Source organism: Bombus vancouverensis, chromosome 7 (assembly GCF_051014615.1).
Source record: "Bombus vancouverensis nearcticus chromosome 7, iyBomVanc1_principal, whole genome shotgun sequence".
Classification (NCBI taxonomy): domain Eukaryota; kingdom Metazoa; phylum Arthropoda; class Insecta; order Hymenoptera; family Apidae; genus Bombus; species Bombus vancouverensis.
Genome location: NC_134917.1, coordinates 6,476,582 through 6,499,375, shown reverse-complemented (window position 1 = coordinate 6,499,375; position 22,794 = coordinate 6,476,582). Strand labels below are relative to the sequence as shown.

General features: G+C 37.8%; 1 protein-coding gene across 3 annotated transcripts in view; it reads right to left on the bottom strand.

Moving 5' to 3' along the window:
* cv-c (RhoGTPase activating protein) overlaps positions 1–22,794 on the bottom strand; it is a 350,754-nt gene that overhangs the window by 23,446 nt on the left and 304,514 nt on the right. For all 3 annotated transcript variants that reach the window (XM_033347220.2, XM_033347221.2, XM_076620241.1), the window contains one exon: positions 10,373–10,533. In XM_033347220.2, coding sequence (XP_033203111.2) covers positions 10,373–10,533 — 161 coding nt within the window. The remainder of the gene's footprint in view (positions 1–10,372; positions 10,534–22,794) is intronic.

Genomic DNA, 22,794 nt, shown 5'->3' with positions numbered 1-22,794 from the left:
TATAGATTGTACCGGCGCATGGTGAAATATTGACTCGAAGTTGCGTCACGTGTTAGAATATTTTTCATCACAATTTCGTTCAAACGTTGTTACCGACGGTAGGAGTGATAGCTTTGTGTCGAAGAGTCGTTTCGTTTTTCGATTTCAGTATGTGAGAGATCTGACGAATTTCCATTAATCTGTGTCGTCGGAAAAGCGGTGAAACACTCAATCTTCGTATTTTTTTCTCCAGTACTAATTGGACTTTTTCCCGACAGATGAATATTCATCGACAATTTATTAGCACGCAAAAATCGACCTTTTCCAGGTCGAAACTCGGTTCTCTATGTTTCACACATGTGTCCAATGCGCGTTTTTTTCCACTCTGATTCTGATGGACAAAAAGTTCGCGCATCTGTTGTCGCTTCCTCGTTTGGAACGGAAATTTGTTAAGCCACTGCTACCGTACCGGAAACGCCAAAACGGTACTAGTTTGTGGGGTGCTCTGAATAAAACTTGTACGAGCACGTTTATGGCATATATCGTTCATTTTCATCCTTTGGTGTAGCAGAATTTTTATATTTATTGTCTGATATACCTTTCGTAATCGATTTATCAAATTTCATATATTTTATACAAAATATAAATGAGAAGCATTTTCGGAGAAACAACAACAAGATTTCTAGATCATTTTAGATCACATGATTCACTGATTTCAAAATTTATCTAATCCATCGAATAAAACGAAGTGCTATACGAAACGATATATAATACTAATAATTATTTTATTCTTCGTTGTCAAACATTTTGTTCATTATTTGATTGAAAAATTACTTTTCTATAGTTCTATAATTTTTCACGGTATGTATATTAAATAGAAGTTACATTGTTATCGACACTATTCCATTCACATCAGGGAACAGGTGCCATGTACGAGCACCTTGAAACGACAAAGATTTGCTATGCTCCAATTCACCTATATAAAAACTAACAGTAAAGTACCTCATCCTGACTCTATTATCCACATTCTTACATTTACCACGAAAATTGATCCAAATACGCATTGTAGATTTAGATACAGATATGGAGATTATTAAATTCTCTCCGGTAACTACCTTGTCTATATACTAAATTCACATCTTCCGCTATCCATTCCATTTTTTGCTTACGCTATCAATTCAAAATTTTCTTACCAGAGACTACAACCAGTTCACCGACGTACTCAAGGAAAAAAGGATCGTTCCCATATTGCTATTTTCACGGTCGGCTGCTTCCTCAAACAGACGTGAAACGGTTATTTAAAAAGAATTAGAAAAGAACGTAGAAACTTTAAACTGGCGCTCTCATCGCTACGGAACGTCGCGGAGCGGATTTCATCACGCTCTAGTATGCAGCAGGCGTGCATTTGCGCAATCGAACGCGGCTGGTGCAGGTGCAACTGGCAGCCGTGCCGCGCAGTCTGCCAGCCACGACTTTCAGCAGGGTCTCGCGTGTACCGAACCAGTTTCCAGCTTTTACGCGGCAACGACAACGATCACCGTGACTGTCATCGTCGTCGTCCACCTCCTCGTCATCCCTGTCGCTCGAAACGCGGCTCCACGTCCGCAATTATTGCTCCTGCACCTTGGCGAGGATGTAACATAGAAAACTAGAAACGTATTGATACAAAGTGGAGCGAGAGGGGGCAAATGAGAAAGGCGGTAACTGCATAGAATGCCTTTTATAACGAACCACTCTGCTCGGTAATTAACTGTTCGCCAATTAATGAGTCCACGAAGTCTTCGTCTTGTTTCCGTGGTTATACACAGAGAGGGAAGAGGTGTGTGTGTGTGTGTGCGTGTGTGTGCGCGCGTGCGTGCGTGTATGTGTGCGTGTGTGCGTGTGCGTGTGTGCGTGTGCGTGCGTGCGTGCGTGCGTGCGTGCGTGTGTGTGTGGAATGAATATGATGGTCTCATTTTGCAGAAAAGGTTTCTTCAAATGAATAAACGATTGTGAATATTTGTGGTTAATAAAGATGTAGTTTAGAGAGGTTTATTTTAGAGTTAAATGTTTAGTCTATCTACTAGATTATTTATTAAGTATATTAGAAACTTTTATAGTTATGGAATTTGAAGTTAGTCGAGACACTTAATACTTATACATGCAAACACAATATAATTCATTTTTAGTAGAAATTACATGACACGTAAAAAAATTGATACGCCCAAAAGATCAACACTTTTAACGACGAGTTAACAGGTTAAATGGTCCTATGTGTTCGCTAAATCGCACACTTTGTATAAATTAAAGATTCTATTTGATATTTATATTATGCTATCTTTTGCATGACATATTTAATAGTGAGACATTTAACAGTTCTACATTTTCTTGTGAAATTTGGAAAGAGAAATTTATTATAGCTTAACACAAGTTAAGATACGATAGATGATTAAGATAAGAGAGACGTTAAATAGTAAAGTTTCGAGATTATTCCTAGATTTTGTACTGGATATGGTTAAATCGATTTGAAGAAAAATATGTAGTCGCGGTTAAAACTGGTTCTCTTAATTGAATATAGGATGCCAACGGGCGTTACTTTATGGATATTGGAAAGTGAAATTGAAATTTTCTTCTAACTTAACAGTTAGTTAAATTAATTTTACGGCCGTATTATCGCTTTGTATGTATTGGAGAAGTATCGAATACCTAGCTAGCTTCATTACCTTCCATTAATGTCACCATTTACAAATCTTAACCTTTATATTAATTTAATTATGTAGATTTTCAATTATTAATCCAAACATATCTACACAATATGTAAATCTTCCTACTTTCACTTGCGATTCATCTTGTAGCCAAACGATCTTAATTAACTCTTCTATCTATGAATTTCATCTTCAACCTATTTATATACAAACGTAACGTACAGACGAGTATTTTACATGACGTACACTATCAAATTGGAAACAGTTGGGAACAGTTGAATAAAAACCTTATAAAATTAATTTAGAAATGACTTGCAGTATGACACTGCGATATGTATACGTTGTTTAACAAAAGAAAAGATAGAAAAACACGCACGATAAGCAAAATTAAACAAAATAAAAAATTGTTTAAAAACATTGTTAGAAGAAGTTAGTAAAAGTTCTGTGATCACAATTTCATTATAGTAAATTTCGAGTCAATAATAAAATTAATAGGAGATTCGGTGGAGATGGTTTGGAACAAGCGGGAAGTAATTACAACAAGTGTTATATAGTAGAAACAAGCGAAAACGTCAGTGCTCGACTGAACCTCGCCTTTCCGCACCTGTCGCGCAAGAAAAGGTCAACGGCGTCGCGTTCAGAAAACACCAAGAGCCCAGCATTGCTCTCTGAAATCCATCGAATTCCATCTGGCTGTGAAACGAGGTAAAGGAAAGCGCGGGGTTAAAGGTTCCCCAAGTGTGTGCGCGTCTCGGAGTCGACGATCTACTTCTGCGTTTCCAGGAGTCGAGCCCGGGCGAACCGTCAAATTACTTTCGAGGAACGAAACCCCGTAAAGTGGGACGCTATACGACGTCCACGAGTTCGATAACACAACCGTAAATCGAGCCTCAATCGTTTCCTGTTCGATCGGTAATTACCGCCAACCATCGATTCGCCCGACACGCGACGAATCGCCATTCTCTGGTTTCGATCAAAACGGACGATCTCGCTGGCCAACGTTTACAGGGATGAAACTCGAAGAAACGAAAGGCGCACTTTCTGACAGCGAAAGTCTCTGATTCGACTCCAGTATACTCGAACAAGCGCGTACACATGGCCTGGCATGCCTCGGAAAGTAGACGATTGTCTGATAAAATTTGAAAGGGGGTTTCTTTTCGTAATTTGTGAAAAAGGAGCAGGTTTCGCGTGGAAAAATGGGCTGACTCGATATTGGTCAGACAAACAGACAGATTGGGACAAACTCGGAGTGATTGCAAGAAATTATAATTGCATCGGATATTGGTATTATTCGTGGATTTAGAATTTGTTTAGTTATTCAGATTCTTAGAATGAATTTTAGACTTGAATTTGGACAATAAATCTGCGATCTACTTTTATTTATACAGCATTTCTCCTGTGTTTTATAAATTTACATGACTAAGCATGAAATTGTGTTCTTATTATACTGTCCAAAATTAAATATTGTATGTACAAAGTTGTCATGTTTTGTGCTTATCTAACTGATCTTAATGTCTTCCATAATACAATGAGGAAAAGGTATAGTTCCATCTAAAAAATTCAAGATGATCCTACCTTCACTATGAAAGGAGAAAGTATATTTGAAATGTTCTTTATCGCTACTTTTCTCTGAACACAGATAAATCTTCAGGAATAATTTTGTTTTTCCTATCTAGACTGTCACCAGTGATTGAAAAATGGACACCCTTCACTTCCATCCAAATCCTGATTGACAAATATTTCAAGACCGAGCCCTCTTCCGCAACATCATGACACAAATATTAATTTCCAGATCCTTTCTCTTTTTTCATCGACGATGATCGAAACGATTCCCAGAAGGAATCGAGGCGAAATAACTGGACATCGCCTCTAACTTTCTCTCCGGGTCGAATCCTGGCGATCGGTTGCGCGCCTATTAATTTTGACAATCGAAAAGTCGGAGTCTCGACCTTGCACTCGTGGCCAAGGAAAGCCCTACTAGGTGAAAGCAAGCAGATGAGGCGTGGACACGTGGAAACGATCATCCACCGGAACCGTACGCCTTGCGAAAGCAAAAGTTGAAGCCCGTGCTATCGACGTCGTTCTCGTGAAACGTCTCGCGAAACGAGCGTTCCTTACGAAATGGCTGATTAGACGATAGACTCGTGGCGTGTAACGTTGTCCGCGTTTCAATGAAACGACGCGACGCGACGCGACGCACATGTTGTGAACAGTCTGAGGAAGCTACCTGTGGCGTCATGGTCGAAAGTAAAACGTCGTGTACTTAGCTAGGCACGTGTCTTTCGATGAGCGAAGATAAGAATATCGTATGAGAGATTTTAGTAAACTTTGTTTATTACAGTGATGAATCTCGCAAGTTTAAAAGAAATTTGTGAATGTATTTAAAAAATTAGAGTTTTTATTTATTATGTTTATTTTATTTTATTTGTGATTTAGCATAATTCGAGTTATTTATGCTTGTATTTGGAAAGCTGACAAATTTTGCGTAAAATTTCTAAAAAGGATACTTCAAAATTTGAAGGCAGTATCGTGAAGTTACTACATTTTTATATAAATTTCAAAATTAGAAAATTAAATATTTAAATAATAGCAAGCATAAGGAGGCATGGTTCCAGAATTTCATGTTATGCGAAACATGATAAATAATCAATCACATGATAATATGGAACAATAGCTGATGTAAATGGAGCAAATGAATAATAGCATAAAACGTGATTAAAAGCTTCTATCCCATCGTGGAACATAATTTATCGCGAAATTTTGCTTTCAAGTAATTTTTAAAGTCGCGTTTAATTAATGTTTCGTGATAAATATAACGTCAAGGTTGATTTTTGTCGATCCTGTAGCTAATAGCTGTTTGCGGATACCTTGAACATGTTCGTTCGTCCGTGAAAAGTTTGCTTTTCAATGAAAATTACGATCGACCGAATTTGCAGAGTAATCATGGCGAATGATAGTGGTGAATTCTCAGGGTCTAAAGTGGATCGATAGGCTACGTTCGAAAATCGGGTCAATGCAACGATAAAACGTGAATAGAATACTCGCCATAATATCCAATTCCAATTTGAAACAAATATTTTGCGAAATAATATTGAAGCACTAAAAGCCAGCAACCAGTACGTAACTACTACTTACTTTATACTTAAATATAGCTAGTATAAACTGCATAAGATAACCTATCGGGCATAATAACATGAAATCTTCTTCTTAGAGTTTAATTTAGTTTCTAAGTATTAGTACATTTAGGTCATATAACTTATTTTTAAGGAATCTTATAACTTTTAATATACCTAACTAGTTATCAAGAATATCACTCGTCAATGTTTTTTTGTTAGCAATTTCTTCTTCACTCGTATACGATACAGCACAGGTTACCTTATCTTACGATCTTATATGTCACAAGAAGAAAGTCGAAATATACATAATTTATATCTGAAAATCTTAGAATTAAGAACTTTATTATAGATATAATCTGCCTTGAATGCATCTTAACCGTAATCTATGTCAGTGTTGTCGTCTTGTAAGAGTTATTGTTATAGGAAAAAAGCCTTTAGAATGAGAGCGAGAGATCCAATGTGAGTTCTCTCATTCCCCGTCTCATTGTACAAACGACGAAAATGATTTATGATAATACAAAAAGCTTACTTTATGCGCGAACAATATTTGAACATGTCTGATCCATACTATTATATAAATTAATATAATTTAATGTTGTAAAGTAATATAATTTAAGCTCTTTCGTACAATAATTTAGTAATGAATCAAGTTCTAAATTTACATCGAATAACCCAAAAAACTGACACATAATTCGAAAATACACTTATGTAAGACTCCATTTATTTTATTATCACGCTTATTACTCTTATGCAAGTCAAATTAATATTACTGGTTACTTGGTAAATTTTGCCAATTACATTAATTCAATTGTGCAAGAGGATCACAAGGCGACCATACTTATAAATAGTTACACATCTGATCTTCGACGTATGACTCAAAAATCATAACGGTTATGATTGATCCTCTTATACATACGTGTCACGTGTTGCAATTGTCAGCAAAAAATGGCAACGATATCGAATGATTTCGTATGCCACGACGGTTAATACCATAAATGTGCGAACGTGCTTTCTCTCCATCTAGGGAGGCATGTTCGAAAAATATTCCCTGGTACAGGCGCTTTTTTTCTCTCTCTTTCCCTCTCTTTCGCGCTTTGTGGTTGCACGGTGTCTGTACTTGTCGGTCGCTTTATACGAGACCTCGCGACATTTTCTATTTATTAAATACAGAGCGCGCATAACGCAGTGTCCACTCGCTTCCGGTGAGAGCACCGACACTTGTTGCAGCTGCACGCGTGTCTACGCACGTGTGAGCTCGCGCTAATAGCGAGTAAAATGCGCGCCCGTGCACCGTTTATGGGCATGAAAGTCCTCGATCTCCGTGAACGCGACGATCTATGGATCCTTCGGGCGCGTACGCCGACAACCGTTGAAGAAAGCTCTATTATTTATCTAACTGATTTTTCGTAACAATAGAATCGTGGTTGTTTTATTATTTTGGCAAATTGTTTGTTTCAGCATTAAGTAGTTGGAAATACTGCGTATCATTCGGCTGAAAAATTTTCTAATGCAGGAAGCATGAAATATTCAAATTAATTTGGAACCCAGCTCTACGTTTCAATTCCTTTTTACTATACTAAGCTTAAAAAAAATCTCAAAAAGTTCTATGCTAGTTATCAACGTTCTTAGTATATTATATAACCGCTCACTAAATTAAAAATTTGAAATGTTGTTTAATAAAGATAGAAAATCAGAAGAGAAGGTGAAATTTCATTCCAAAATATATGATGATCTAATATTGTTTTACTGTACGAATTGCAAATGTTAGCAGACAAAAAATTGCCTGGAGGAGTCGGAAGAAAAATCGCACGATATAAAAACAATTTATGAGATGAAATCTCGGATAGACGGTTTCCATTGATCTATCGATTCGCACCGTCATGTTACGGAGATAGAGATTACGCGTATCGATACGTACATAAGGTATTCTCGCGTATGTTTGAATGAAAATAAAAAAGACAGAGGAAGAAAAAAAAAGAACAGCAATCACGATTATTCGCAATGAATTCAATCGGACTCTGCGCTCCTTTCTTTTGTACGATTGTTACGAGGGGCGCGTGAATGGATCCGAGTAATTTCTCTCTTGAGATCGCACGAATTGATCCTCGTGATCTTAATCGACCGGCCCCAGCGTATAATTGATTTAAGCTCACAACGAAACGCTTTTAACTCTGATTTGCGAGGCGAATGCTCGTAGTGCGTCGTCTCATTGTATAATTTTGGAACACTTCCTGCTTGAACGACGGAGGCTGAACAATAAAATTTCTTTAAGATTGATCTTTACGAGTTCCGTGACACCACGCGGACGATTCCCGCCCTCGACTCGCGTCAGTTTTGAATTTAACGAGGCATGTACATTTCGCGCCATATAGTTCGATTAAACGACGGGAATAAAAAGGTGTTCCACGCGAGAAGTTAAAAACGTCAAACACTGCTGGCATTGGTCTCTCGATTCAATTTCCTCGATTATTCTTCCATTTCACTCTTCGCGATAATTGTACATATCACACGTGCGACTGCTTTTTATGAAAGTTTATGAACACGCTAGATTGGAGATAATCGTGGTGTTAAACGAAATTGTTTTAGCAATGGTGATAAAATTGGTGAGAGTTATTTGGGGAAAACGCAAAAAATGATTACGAAATCGAGCGATTTGAATCCTCCCGTTGGGCATTAACTTTTATTTAGCAATGAATGTTATTTTTGATAACACTATCAGTTACTGATAAGTACCTTGGTTTTTTCTCAATCTTAATGTCTTTTCGCTATCCTAACGAACCGGAAATCAATTACGAAAAATAAGATTTTACGAAACGATCCTAATGGAAAATTCGAATGCCACTCTCGTACGACCACCATAAGGACGTCGTTCCACCATGCCTGGCAGCACTTTCCACGATAATTAACTCTGGTCTTATCCTGGTCACGTGACGATCGTTAGTTGTTATTCCATTCGTATGTTCGTCCTCAGCAAATCGTAAGAATAGCACGAGACGGTCAAGAGCCTCGCATAACAATGACCATACACGATGGAAACGTGTCATAACTCGTTGAATTCCGATAGCTCGAGCCTGCAATTAGTCGACGGAGAAAGAGATTCGAGATAACGAAGTGTATTTCGATGTCGTCGCCACTTGGCGAAACACGGACGATGGAATGACGAAATGACATTTCGTGACCCTGGAATTTTACTCGAAGCAAATTGGAAAATGTCGAAGATAGAATTAGTCGACGCCGTTACTGCACTATCTTGAAGATTTATTCTATTTTGTGTAGGATTTAATCGACGTGAATGGAAAGTTGGTTCAAATACGATCGACGGTAAATGTATTAATTAAGGCTTAGAGTGTTGTTCGTATGACTGGATACCGCTAGAAAATTAAATTTGTTTTTGTTAATGATTTTCAAGGGGACAGAAGAAATCCTAAATCTTATTGAGCTCTACTAAAACGTTTCCTAACCTTCTAAGAATGAAAGCACGAAAATGATTTCTAAATTTCACTCAAGCGTACTATAATTTTCCACTTTATTTTAAAATAATTTTCTAATAAAATTAGTAGATACATAGAGTGCCTCGAAATTTTCGTAATTCGTAATTTCATGAGAAAGTTCATCGAATTTTAAATCACGTTTCAGAAATGATTCTTTCTTCGGTTCCTTTATATTTCATTTCACAGAATATGAATTTTAATATATATGAGGTGTATCATGAGGATCGCATGTCTACAAGATTCAACAGAAGATACAGCGTGGAAACTAAGGTACCTGAGTTCCTGTGGAGATCCTACGATTCATCATCAAAAAGATAACAAAACAAAAATTCTATTGTGATGTGAACGTATCCTACTCACAAAATTCTACCTACTAAAAATTCAACAACCAGTTACTTCGAGAATGATTCGAGAAGTAACTCTTGCTTAAACGAATTTACTCTAGGTAATCTCAGATCAACGTCAAATATTGGACATTCCTGTGGCTCTTGTGGCTCTTGACATATCAAGAGATTACTCAGGTGACGTGCAATGTACGCCTTAGATGACGAATCCTTTCGGAAGCCGAGCGACAAAGCGACTTTCCCAAAAATTTGAGGAACGAATCAGCGTTCAAACAGATAATCTGGTCGCACTACGGAAGTTGAAGAAGGGACGTGATCCTTGAAAGGACCGCACCCGAGAAACCGTGGGATTCTAAGAAGCATTTAGGTGGAGGAACCCTTGTCGCGGCAAGCCCCGACTCCATCCTGATATTCCTGATCTAGACTGGTATTTCCGTCTATGGAGATCCTCTCCTTTCGGATAGCTAAAAGCTCAAAAGGGTCTACTTGAAAACGAGCAATGAGTTTCTTTCAAAAAATATTCAGAAACCAGGAACGACACGATAGAAAGAATACAATGCAAATGATATATCAGAAAATACAATCAAGCTGACTTTTGCTTGTAACTTTCCTTTTAATTTATTCGAGACCCTTAAAGAGAGTTGTGTGTTTTATTTATTTTATATCACAACGTTTTGAGAAAGATTTAATTCCTTCAGTTAAGGGATATACAAAAAATATTGTCCTTTTAAGATTATAAATTATTAGAGACTACTTACGCTTTTGCTGTGACTAGTGCTGTGCGTGTGATGCGTGTCGATTTTCATATTGGCACACCGATTAAGTGCGTGCAATCGTCGAAATAGACTTTGTAGGGAATCAGCCTCGAGGAAGGGATGGTCCTTGGCTACGCCAGAAACGTCTATTGGGAACTGGTAATCTGGAACAAACAGGAAACAAGCGTTTCATTTATCTGCACCACTTAACCAGTCGGCATCAAGATTTTAAAAATTTACTTATTAAAAATGGAACTCTTCTTTTACCAACTGCAAAGTTACACATTTCCTTCTGTTATTTTCTCTTTTAGAAAGAGAAGAAAATACTTGAGTTTTAAATGAAAAAGAAAATGTTATAGTGTCAAAACATATCTTCAGAATATTATTAAAAAATGAAACTTATCCTGAATCCTAACAATAATGTATATTTTAATTAATTTGGAAATGGTAAAATATACAATATCAAAATTCTAAAAAGAAAAAAGAATATTGTATCGAAATCGAGCAAGAAATGTTTTCAAAACGCCATTAAAGAACTAAATGTTCTTCGAGCCCTTTAACAAAATAACACACTTCACCAAAACCCGTTTATCAACTAACAATCCTGTACCGATCATTCTTCGTGTACGAAGTCTAATTGAAATAATGGCTAGTAAAATCAATTAAAACAGGGCGCGTGCGTTCCTACCGTTCTTCGTTTCTAATTGAATTTAAACGAGCGCTACCGCGCCCGGAAAAATAGAGGAGCAGGGATGCCAAGGCACCGACAATGGCTGTGGCCAGGATTTTATGGGCCCATCGAGTTTACGAGGAGATTAATGCCTGCGGGCTAAGTGGACACTGACCAAGCCCATTCAAGATCTTCGTTTGTGCGAGTTCATGCATTTACGTGCTTGAAAGTCGATCGTCCTCTTCCCGTATCAACGACACCACCATGATACATGAATTTCGATTATTTGATTAATGAACTCCATGTAAATTCTATACCGCAGGGGACACGTCTGTCCAACTTCCTACTCGGTTTAGAACCTAATTTGCTTCTAATGACGCGATTGTATCGTTCGATGATGCTCGAGATAAATGAGCATAGTTATTGTTACAAAAACTTAAAATTGCAAAATGGGTGTGTTTTCTTATTAAGGTATAGAGCGTCTTAAAAAGGTGCTTTGAAAAGATACATATTCGAATTACTACGATTATTAAGTATTACAAATATCGCTTTATCTATATTTCTTTATTTTCGAAAATCTTTTCAATATTACTACTAATATCTTTAATATTATTTACGTTGTTTTGCATATATGAAAGACTAATTTGTTTGCAAAGAGTTAATAACAGCCTTTGGTATAATTTTTATAATCCCCCATATTCTACAAAAAAAAAGATGAATTTTTCTATTTCAAAACGATATTCAATTGCAGAGGAAATTTACAGTCCACAAAGAGGTATGTTTCCAAAAATGAAAAAACTAATTCTTCAAAGAAAACCTAGCGATCGCTATACAACTACGGGTTTTCAGTTAGCGCGTAAACGAAACAATCGCGATGTCTGATGTGGGTAAGGATTCGAGGAAACGTAAGATATATGGGTACCCGCAAAGGTGGAGAGGATCGCCATAAAGAATCGCAGACTGGGAGAAACGAAGGGAAAAAAGGACACAAAGGGGACTTTCGTGGAATTCTTTTTTCGCGGAGTTGACTCGCAAAACATCAATACGTTTCGCCAGACCGTTATTTTATCCCTTATCGGCTTTCACTTGAAAATTTCGTGCAGTTTCGCAGATGACATTATTCTTGGCCGTTTTCGTCGCGGTCATCCGTCTCTGTCTCCTTTTGTTCGCAAAACACCCCGTTGCAAAACACCATGAATACGTGATCGTGGATGCCCCGTTGAAACCTCGGATGGCCTCCATCGCGGCTTGCGCAATGTCGACCCAGATCTCTTGAACCAGATCTCAGATCTATGATCTCAGAACGAGGGACCACGGATTGATCGAGACGATCTATTAACGTCCGCGGTAACGTTCATTCGATCGTAACAAACCGTTCTTTCTTTCGTTTTTTTCTCTGTGCGTATTTTTCTACGAAATAAGAAGAATTACCTTTCGTCGAAGGAAATTTTTCTTGAGGCACGAACAGTTCGAAGTTACGAAACCGAAACTGTCGATACGGAGAAGAGACGTGCCGGTACGCTATGAGATTTCATACGAGTGAAAAATGACTGATCCAGGTAGTAGAAAGATTTAAATGAATTTGCTACTTCTGACTGGGAACACAGTGTGAAGGATTCTAAGAAATATGAAAAATGGACGGTATGTCGGATTCGGAATCTTGTTGGTAAATTAAACGCGAGAGATTTCGAGAAATAACAAGGAGAAATCTGAGAAACTTTTTCTTCTACCATCTACTGTTTATCATTTTCGTGTTGTATTTTGTACTTTCCAATTCTAACTATTTACTTTCTCATAAGTTCGGTATCTATTCAGTCAGATTACATTTGCATAAAAATAGAAAATGTTTAAAAGTATTATTATCGAATTATTTATATCGTTAATTTTAAGAGATCACGCGTATAAGGAAGGAAGGTTCGCAAGATACGTTGTTATTTAAACGAACACCTGGATCTGTAATTATGTTTGGGTCGGCAATCAAAACATTAACTTCATTATTTGAAATTTAATAGAGTCCACTCTATCGTGTTTTACTATTCTGTCCTGTTCGCTTCATTTTATTACAATTATGACGTTGCATGGCGTAACGGGACTTTCTCTATAAAAGTCCGATGCTTCTAATAATAACGGACGCGCTTCGTGTACAGCGATTCCCTTTCGTGATTTAACGTTCCCCGCGATAATCAGGAAATTAAACTACGCCACGTGACGTAAACGAATTTACATATGCCCTGAAACCACTTTCGATGAACTCATTAATATGAAAACCCTTCTCGAGTTTAGTATCCACTTTCTCTGTGATAAATGATTCAACAGTTGGAACACCCTCTCAAACAGGAAAATATGATACGAAAGTGTTTTAATAAAAGGTATTACATAGGAATATTTCGTGTTAGTTATTTTTCGAGATAAGTAACTATTTTGAACAGTATTAGATTAGATTAGATGCAGAGAATTGTCACAGTTTTTTTATGGTTTTGTTGCACATTATAATGCGTTTTATTCCACGGTATAAGTGTTTTCTATGTCTAGTTGGTTACTACAGTTTTCTTGTTTCGTATTATCTATTTATTAAATTACGCAAAAAGATGATGATCTATAGATGAGATTTGATGGATGAAGCAAAACCTCTTATCCTAAATGTCCAAGTTTCTTTCGTGCGATAAATGCAATTCACGTAGTTTTACATGCAAAGCAGAACGGATCTTTACTACATTTAATATCTTCTACATTCAACTAACTCAAATAATGTACATCATCTCAAATCTAAATAAGTGAATCCATTCATAAATGACATTAGAGATAAAAAATGAGAATAAATAATCAGAAATTCAATCTACCTTCTCTAAATCTCGAATTCAGCACGCTTTAAAAAGAACGTCCATTGCTTAAATCTCGATGCTAAACAAAATTTCTAAAACACTCACATCGTTATAACCCTAAAAAACCAACTCTCAAGAGAGAAAGAGGAAAAAAAAAGACTTTCAGTAGCCACTTTCTAATGAATAAATCAATCGATCTGGCCGTTAATAATTTACAACGATTCAAGTTCCTAACGATTCGCGTACGAAAGAAAACGAGGCTGGCGCGGCTCGTGCAGTTTCGCGGCGATTTTATATTTAATGAACACGTCGGCTCATTATCTGTGTTTCACGTGTGTCTACTTTTTCATCTGGCAGAGGTCTACGCTCTCGTAGTACATCGATACACAGACGATATTCCATTAAACCGGGACAAACGAGGCGCATCGCGGCGTCGTGATTATAACAAAATCGCGTTGCCCGATAACTCTTGCTCCACGATCGATAGATTAACGTTAACGATTGGCCGATTACGCTCTCGCTTCCTGGATGTACTAATTGCCGAGCGTTCCGCGAGGAAATCTTCGTTGCCAGCTGCGCCGTCCATCTCTGCTTCGCCTAACGTATTAATTAGCATCCGTGGGGACTGGATTTCACTCACTCGCCATCGTTATTAGCGTAATCAATAAATATTAACGGGACGAAGAGGATAATTGGAGTTAACAATTTTAGATAATCACCACGAGTTTAAATAAACGTGTATCTCTGCCTCGTTTTCTCTCGATCGCGAAGACCATTGTCTTTTGGTTGAAAGGATTCTGCGAGGAAGAGAATATCAACGTAGATGAAATCAAGTTGATAAGGTGTATCGAAGTGCATTCTTGTTCTTGTTCGAAATTGGAGGGATCCGAACGAAGAGAATTTACGATTTAAGTTAGTGGTCTCGGTACTTTACATGGAATTTTAGTTGAATATTAATATTTTTCTTCGATAAGGCGCAGAACGTTCGTTCATAGATGCAAAATATGCGCTGACAGCGCAGGGCTATTTTATGGAACATCGATAGGTATAAAGAGTTTTGTTAGTTTCGCGAAGTTTATGTTTTGTGTATGAATTATATCGTAAATAGTTTCAAGTAGTGGTAATGTTCTTGAGATATTTCAACTCCATCGAACTCATGCGAATCCCCTGTGTATATAAAACGAAGTAAGTGCGTTTCGTAATGGCGATTATAGGGAATGAAGTAAGTATCCTATTGACCGTGAGTTTGATTTCACTGATTGGATCACAAATGCAAGTGAATGTAATGCTCGCATCAACGTGAACATTGCCGTAAAAATTCATTTTTTTTTTTCTTTCCAAGCGTAAAACATTCTCTCGAGTCGAATTAAAGGCATCTGAACATAAAACGGCGATTTGCCAAGTGTGACAAACGTATCGCGTGTCTGCAAAGCCGATACCTCGAAAGCACGCATCATCGTGATTTCCTGTTACTTTACGCAACGAAATGCTTCTCGTGATAATCATCGTACGAGCATCGATCACTTCGTAATGCGAATTTTTTTAGTTGATCGCGTCACTATATTATAAACGTGGTATTCCTGGAACGAGGCCCGCTTCTCTAAAAGGAAAAGAAATCGACTAGCATCGATTTCGTCGAGAATTCTATTCGCCCAACCATCACCAGATCCCTCAACTGGAATCAATGAATACGATATACGGAGCGACCATAAACGTGAATATGACGTCAATGCTGTCCACGCGTATTTTTCTCTTCGTTTGATCGTATCGTGAATCATTGATCGGTCGGTAAATCGACGCTATTGAAAGATCGTAACGTTAGTAACTTAATTAACTATCGATCCTCTTAGCGTACACGTGCGACCAAAGAAGTGGGTCAACGAGATTGCACCGTGGGGATGATCAATATAAATCTTCTGTAACTGAAGTTGGATTTATCACGGGAATTGCGCAGCCTCTATACCGTCATGTCATTCCGTGCGTGTCCCCCGATCTCTAGATCTCGTGATCTCTTGATCCTTGTACCCGACCATTTATCGGTGCGCAACCGGCCAAGTGATCTATGGAGAAGTCCATAGGATGCGCGGAAACGCGTCGTTTTCGAAAAGTTTCTGTTAATCTGTTTCTTTCTATTAAGCTAAACGTTTCTTATTAAACTTTTAGGCAAGAAATTACGATCTAAATCTTGTAAGACAATTAAATACTATAAATAATATAATAACACTAAATAATATAAGTTTTACAATTTAAAATTTTGTAAATATTATAGAGATACACAAATAAAATTCGACGTAGTGAATTTTTGTATAGAATCCGTACAATTTTTATTCGATCGCATTCATTCTTTTCGTATTAGTAACGTCGATTAGCTTTTTAGTGTTCGAAACAGGTTCGCGAGGAATTTGAAATAACTGTGACGTGCTTGGAAGAATAAGAAGTTGGCGTTTGTGCACGGTTTGATAGATTACAGTTTGCAAATATATTCGAGAGCACGTACGATTATGCTAAATATAATGGTAGAGTACTTCAGACTCTAGGAAGAATAAAAAGTAGTACAGCTAAAGATAGAAATGTGGTCGATAAAAACTGTCTGTTAGACACGCAATACTTGTTCTCTATTTCTGTATGCTAACCTTCTGCACGGAAAAGAAATTCTGTTACAGAGCGATGAAAGTTTAGCATTCCATATATTACATTCAGAGGTATTACACAGAGATATTATATAGCTTAAAACAAACAAAAAAGTAACTTCATACGCGTGTTAAATAATACCGAAAAAAAATTGTAAGTGGTATTGAACATGTGATCAAACAGAAAGTATCGAAATCGAAGCTCTTTAATAAACAGAATCTGATACATCCCCATCTTTGAAATCTTGTAACTTGATTCTTTCACAAACCACCATTTCGTGGTGTCTGTTTGCTCTGGCTTGTATGCAACATCCAAAATATTGTATCACATATATATTACATATTATGAATTCCATTGAAACCAAAACTGGTGTAAATACAATCTCATTTATCTATCGTTTCGTAACTTGATTCCTACGCAGGAAATTCATTCAGGGTAGCGTTTTAATGAATGAATTCTTAGATAAGATAAAACTAAAATAAAATACAGAAAAATTACAAAATTAATAAAGATGTTGGAACTTTTAGTTACAAATTAATGGTTAATTTGTTTGAAAAAGTTGAAAGTTATGTAAATTGTACCAATTAATACACCAAAATATGACAATATTTTTCTTGAGATTAGCGCTTTTTCTACTTAAACTTCTTACATGTTTCGATACCCTACAACTTTTGATTAACATCAAGTTACAAGTTAAAGAGAGTTCGGCAACAGATCACTGGACTCAATATGACTTCTTTTTTCACGCGTAGCTTTTAACCGCACGAAGTACAAGTCCAGTTAGTTCACCAACAGCACTTTTCTACTCTGTTCTATCTCAAATGGAATTCCTCGTCCATCTACCGCATCTAACATTATCAAAGCCGCAGCTGCTTCACCAATATTTTGCTCAGAAAACGAAAAGCACAGGAACATCGATGTAACCATCCTAACCTATCGAATCTCTATGTATATCCGCCGTTTGTATCGGTATCGTATTTATATCACGGCTTGTGCCGGCCGACTGGAGTTCAACTGGGTCAATTAGCTACTATTCATAGTGCGCTCCGATCGTGAGAGGCCGGTTGAGTTACGATCCGACCGGTATACGTGCGCTAATATGCGGCCGAAGGAACGAACGTGGCGGCGGGTCGTCTCCCTCTTGAAACGCGTTTGTTTTGCCGCGTTGCACACATAGCACTGTGGAACCGGTGCAACAAGAACCGTGGCCGAAGAGAAAGAGAAGAGAGCCAGCACGTCAAAGAGAAGCGTGGATCGGATTTTCTCACGCGATCTCCCCAACACGATCCTCCCAAGAGCGCGTCGATCGGTTTCGCTCGCCGATTTGACCGAGCCGCAGGCTCGCCTCTCTCGTGGAATTATCATGTTTCGAACGGATATCGCGATGCCGTGAGCCGTGGCTTCCAGTTGCATCGAGCGAAATGGTTCCCCTATTTCGACGCCTCCGGTTTGATGTTTCAGGCAAACGCCGGTAGCTACACGCTCTGTCGTTAACCTTAGAACCGTACGCCGTTTGAACCGTAACGCCAACTTGTACGCCAGCCCTGACGAGCGGCTCACTTGTTTTTAGCCGACGATTGTGAGTGCTTGGAAATCGCGGATATTTTTGTGGAGGCACGTGTTATTTGAATCTTTCGTCATTTTGGTGAGGTGAAGGGGAATTTTTGGATTATTTGAAGGGTTATTTGGTTCAAGAGCCATATTCTTTAGTTCCATAAATTGAAATGTAGAGAAAAGGTTTGATGTTACGAACACCAAATTTACCTTTGAATTTGCTATTATTTATGTCATTATGTTACAATAAATGAGAAGCGAGTCATTTGTCTCTTGGAATTTGAGTATTAATCGTGTACTGGTCAATGATTCACTTCAACACTGAAAAATACAGCTGTCTCTTTATTGCAGTGGCAATCTATGAATTGTATTTTTGTGGTTTTCTTCATATACATTATCCGGAATTCGGAGTATTTCATCTCTAGAATTAGTTTTTTTTTAGAATATATTTCAGAATATTCTGACTTTTCCTCAATAATTTCCTTGAAATCACATGTATTTTCGTAACCTCAAAAGATATATCGAAGTTTTTATAATAATAAATACACCATGTTATGAAAAACAGCAAGGGACTGATTTATACCACTATGATTCTCAATCTCTACCCCTTAATAGAAAAACAACTTTTTAACAAACTATTATGGCAAGAGGAATAATTCCAAAGTTAATAAACAGCAAAGATATTAGATCTTAGATCAAAACCCTCGTGTCAAATGTTGGATCGAACCACGCTCCTGAGCTCCGTAACTTATTACTTATAAACCCTGAAACGTTCATAATCAAACGAATCTTTATGCGGAAATCAATTTGTTGGTTGGAGTTTTCTTTAATTGCTACCCGAGTATTCTGAATTCCACTGGTCTCATATATCAAATCAAAAGTAGCGGGCACAGCAAGCGTAAAATATTCCGCCAATGAATATATCAAGAGAGAGAGGAAGAGACCTGTCTCGATAAGAAATAACGATAAGCAATCACGCCGAAGGCGGAGACGACCAGGCTTCTCTTCAGGAATCGTAACATTGCTAAAATCGCTGTCGCTGTTGCTGCTGCTCTCTGCTCCACTGTCGATCGTCTAAAAATAGTTGGCAAGTTTCGTAACTTTTTACCACGGCATCTCATCGAGAGCCGTGCAAAACATTGCTGCGGTTAAGGGTACCAGCCTTTTATTTAGAAACTTGCACCATTCTTTCCTCTGCATTTGGCATCTGGGTTGTTGCAACATACTGCTCAGTGCGCATGCTGCGTGTGTCTTGTCCAGCTGCGCTACATGGCAAACGTGTTTCTCGGTAGCAGCGGGTCTGACCATTTATTTACATACTGATTGCTCTTGAAAATCGAGCGCCTGAAGAATCTTGAAGCATCAAGGAAAAAGGAGGGAAGATGAGTTCGAGGTACGCGTTCGATAATCCGATAAACGAACTTGTTACAGTCGAAGGTGTCACATGGCGGAAAGAAATTGTGGCTACTTCCTGATTATAAGCTTTTAAGTCACCGCCGAGCAATATCAAGTTGACATTATCTGGCAATAATTTCGTTTGATGTTTCCCATCAATATCCAATATCCAATAACATTCAGTGGAACTAGCTTAATATTGCCGCTCTATATCGAACTGACCTTCACACTTGTATTATTTATTATCTTATCATCATTATTATTATTCTAATCTTTCCAGTTTTAACATATTGCGTTGCAAATTAATTTTCCAACATAAATACATTATTGGAAAATATTAATAATTAATACGTTAGGAAATATGAAATTACAATAGAATCTTGACTAGCCAAATTAATCATGACACATGCTGTTCGAGTAACCGAATAACTCTGTTTCTGTATAAGAAACAATTTCCTAACAATTTCTTCCAATTCCTATTTTAATCGTTCTTGCAAGAGATCATCTCCAATTTTTCCGTTAATCGAACTTCTATTGCATATTCAAATTATAAACATCTTCAAAACAGATACAGGAACCGCTTAGGATAAAATATCGAATGCCACTCGAAATGCAGAGGAATCAAATCCACAAGCACAGTTCATTTGATTGAACGAGCCCAAGGACAGTGTATCGGTTCATCAACTGTATCCAAACACCGGTTGTACAGGCATCGCACACCTTTTAATCGAGGCGACGAAAAAAAGGGTAGCAAGCATCGTCGCCGATCAGAAACACCACGGAAACGATTACCACGGCTCGTTCGAAGTGGCATTTATAAATATTAATACCGGTCGTTCGCGGCATCTCGCGCCAACAGGGAGAGAGAGGGCTGCGCGCCGTTCTGCGGTTAGGGTAGAACCTGTTATTTAGTAACTTGCGCCATACCTTCTCTCCCGCTTTTGGCATCTGGGTCGCTGCAACGCACCGCGGTGTCGCCTGTCCAGCTGCATTGTACAGGACATGTTTATGGGTGCCTCGACCCAAGCAACGGTCAGCTCTACTGACTCACCGTGTAAAGCTAATGTCGCACGGGCCGTGTTTCTAACGACTCGTCAGCCAAACCACGTCAAACGTCCCCCTATCGACGATCAAGCAAAATTGAGCAGCTACCTCGTACCGCGTACTTATCCGACTCCGCATGGTGCTTGCGGGGTGTTTCATAACACGTGGCCATGTAGGGGCGTAATTTAGTAAATGAAAGAAGGTGAAAGTTCAAATAAATGTACAGTCACCTATAGATGCTTTCATGTATCTTGTAAAAGGGTGTTTTTATCTGAACAAAACGTATATGATATTGTATTTGTTAATGTATAGAGTATTAATAAAACGGCTATCAAACATCTTGGCGAAATGCGCTAATTTTGCAGTGACATCTCCTAGTATTTTATCTTTAAGAAATCCTAATTTAAAAAATATATAATTTTTCATGGAGGAATTCAATCATTTCGAGCTACAATTTCATAAATAAAAGCGGCCAAAAATATGAAACAAGTCTTATATAAACATATGTTGTTCGTGAATATTAATACATACATTGTTTTCAAATTATTATCGTTCTTTTTTTCTACTAATTCTTATAGCAAACTAAAGTTAACCCTCAACTTTCAGGCTTATAATTACAATTTACAAACTCATTTAAATTTTCTTATTAGTGTATCTTAGAAACGAATCTAACATATAAGAATTTCCACTCCATTGTAACAATTAACAACTAAATATTTTATGTCTACTTTTTTATAAAAAATCATCCCCTTCCCGTTTATCTTATAATTACAAATATCCTCTATATAGCAATATAAATGTGAAACGGGGGACATTTTTTCACGGCGCAAAGTTAACCTTGGAAGATTGCATCATGCCGCGAGGACGTTTGTTACCTGCCGGGCAGAATGAATGGGCGGTGAGAACAGGGTGCATGTGTTTAATGGGGCGTGAAACAGTTTGGGAAATCTTTCTCCGGTGGATTGACCGAACATTTTGATGGACCAGGCACGTCCCTGAGGGTTTTAGACATAATTAAAGAACCGCTGAGCAGCTAAAGATGATGAGTTTCATATGTAGGGAATTATAAATAGTTTGATAATGGGTGCTGGAACTAATCCCGATGACGGATGTCACGTTAGGACACGTGCTCGATTTTCGATGGTTTTCGCTGTCAGGATAGTGGTAGGACAGAGTGGATGTGCAGCGTGACCGCTTTGTTATCCACTAATTTGTTTAATGTTCTTTTTCTTTTTTATAATGAGTACCCTGTGTAACTTTACATGTTTGCATTTTACAAATAAGTAGCAAAATATTACAGTAAAAATGAACGAAATATTTTGAATAATATTGAGATGTCAAGTGAATTTAGGTTTGAAGTTTCAAATGTTTAATTTGTAAGTTTCTAAATTCTCAAACTTTTAATGTCAAAATTAGTGTAAATTTCTATACTTTACTATGCATCGCATGAAGTAACGCGAAGAGCAGTAACAGGAACTTCGTGTGTCGCATGATCTCGAACTTCTGTTCATTAGTCAACGCGATAGACGCCGTCAATCCGTCAAATATAACGTTGCAATCGACTTCGTGCAGATTCATTGCGATTACCCGGGGCGCGCGACAAATTACCCGTATCGATGTCGGTCGTGAAGATCGACCCTTGACATTGAATTCGAACGCGTCGCGCGACCTTTAAACCGACCGCGCGGAGTCGTGCAAACGAGCACACTCGCCCGTCAACCGGACGCAACGTGAAAGTATCTGATAACTCCACATTATTACGAAACGAATGATAAATCTGTCTCACCCCCATGACACTAGGGAGCCCCGGATCGCTCGTAAACGACTCGGTCGATAAAGATTACATTACGTGTTGATGCTCAGCTCGCATAACTCGAAACGATGAAATTCATTCGTTTATTACGTATCCCGATGCCATCGTGTGCGAATTTCCGAGCTATGACTCAGAAATCGCGATTATGGCCTTGTTCTACTAAATTTCAGGTCACTTCGTGGATACTGTCACATTCTTCAGATTCTTATTTTCGGTTGTTTTGGTTAGTTGTGCTAATGACGTATGACGAAACCCTTTTGTTATCATTTCCAAATCAAAATGTAAAAATGAAAATTAAATGGTTTGATACTTTAACGAGGATCAAAACTCCATAGAAAGTAAATAGCTTGAGATCTCAGTGAGAGTCAAGGTTCCATAGAAATTGTTTATAATGAAACAAGCAATTAAAAACATTTATGTTCAACACACTTACACAAGTTCCTCGAAGAATCAGTGAGAAAAGAAATTATAGGTAATTAAAGCTTCCTGCCGCAAT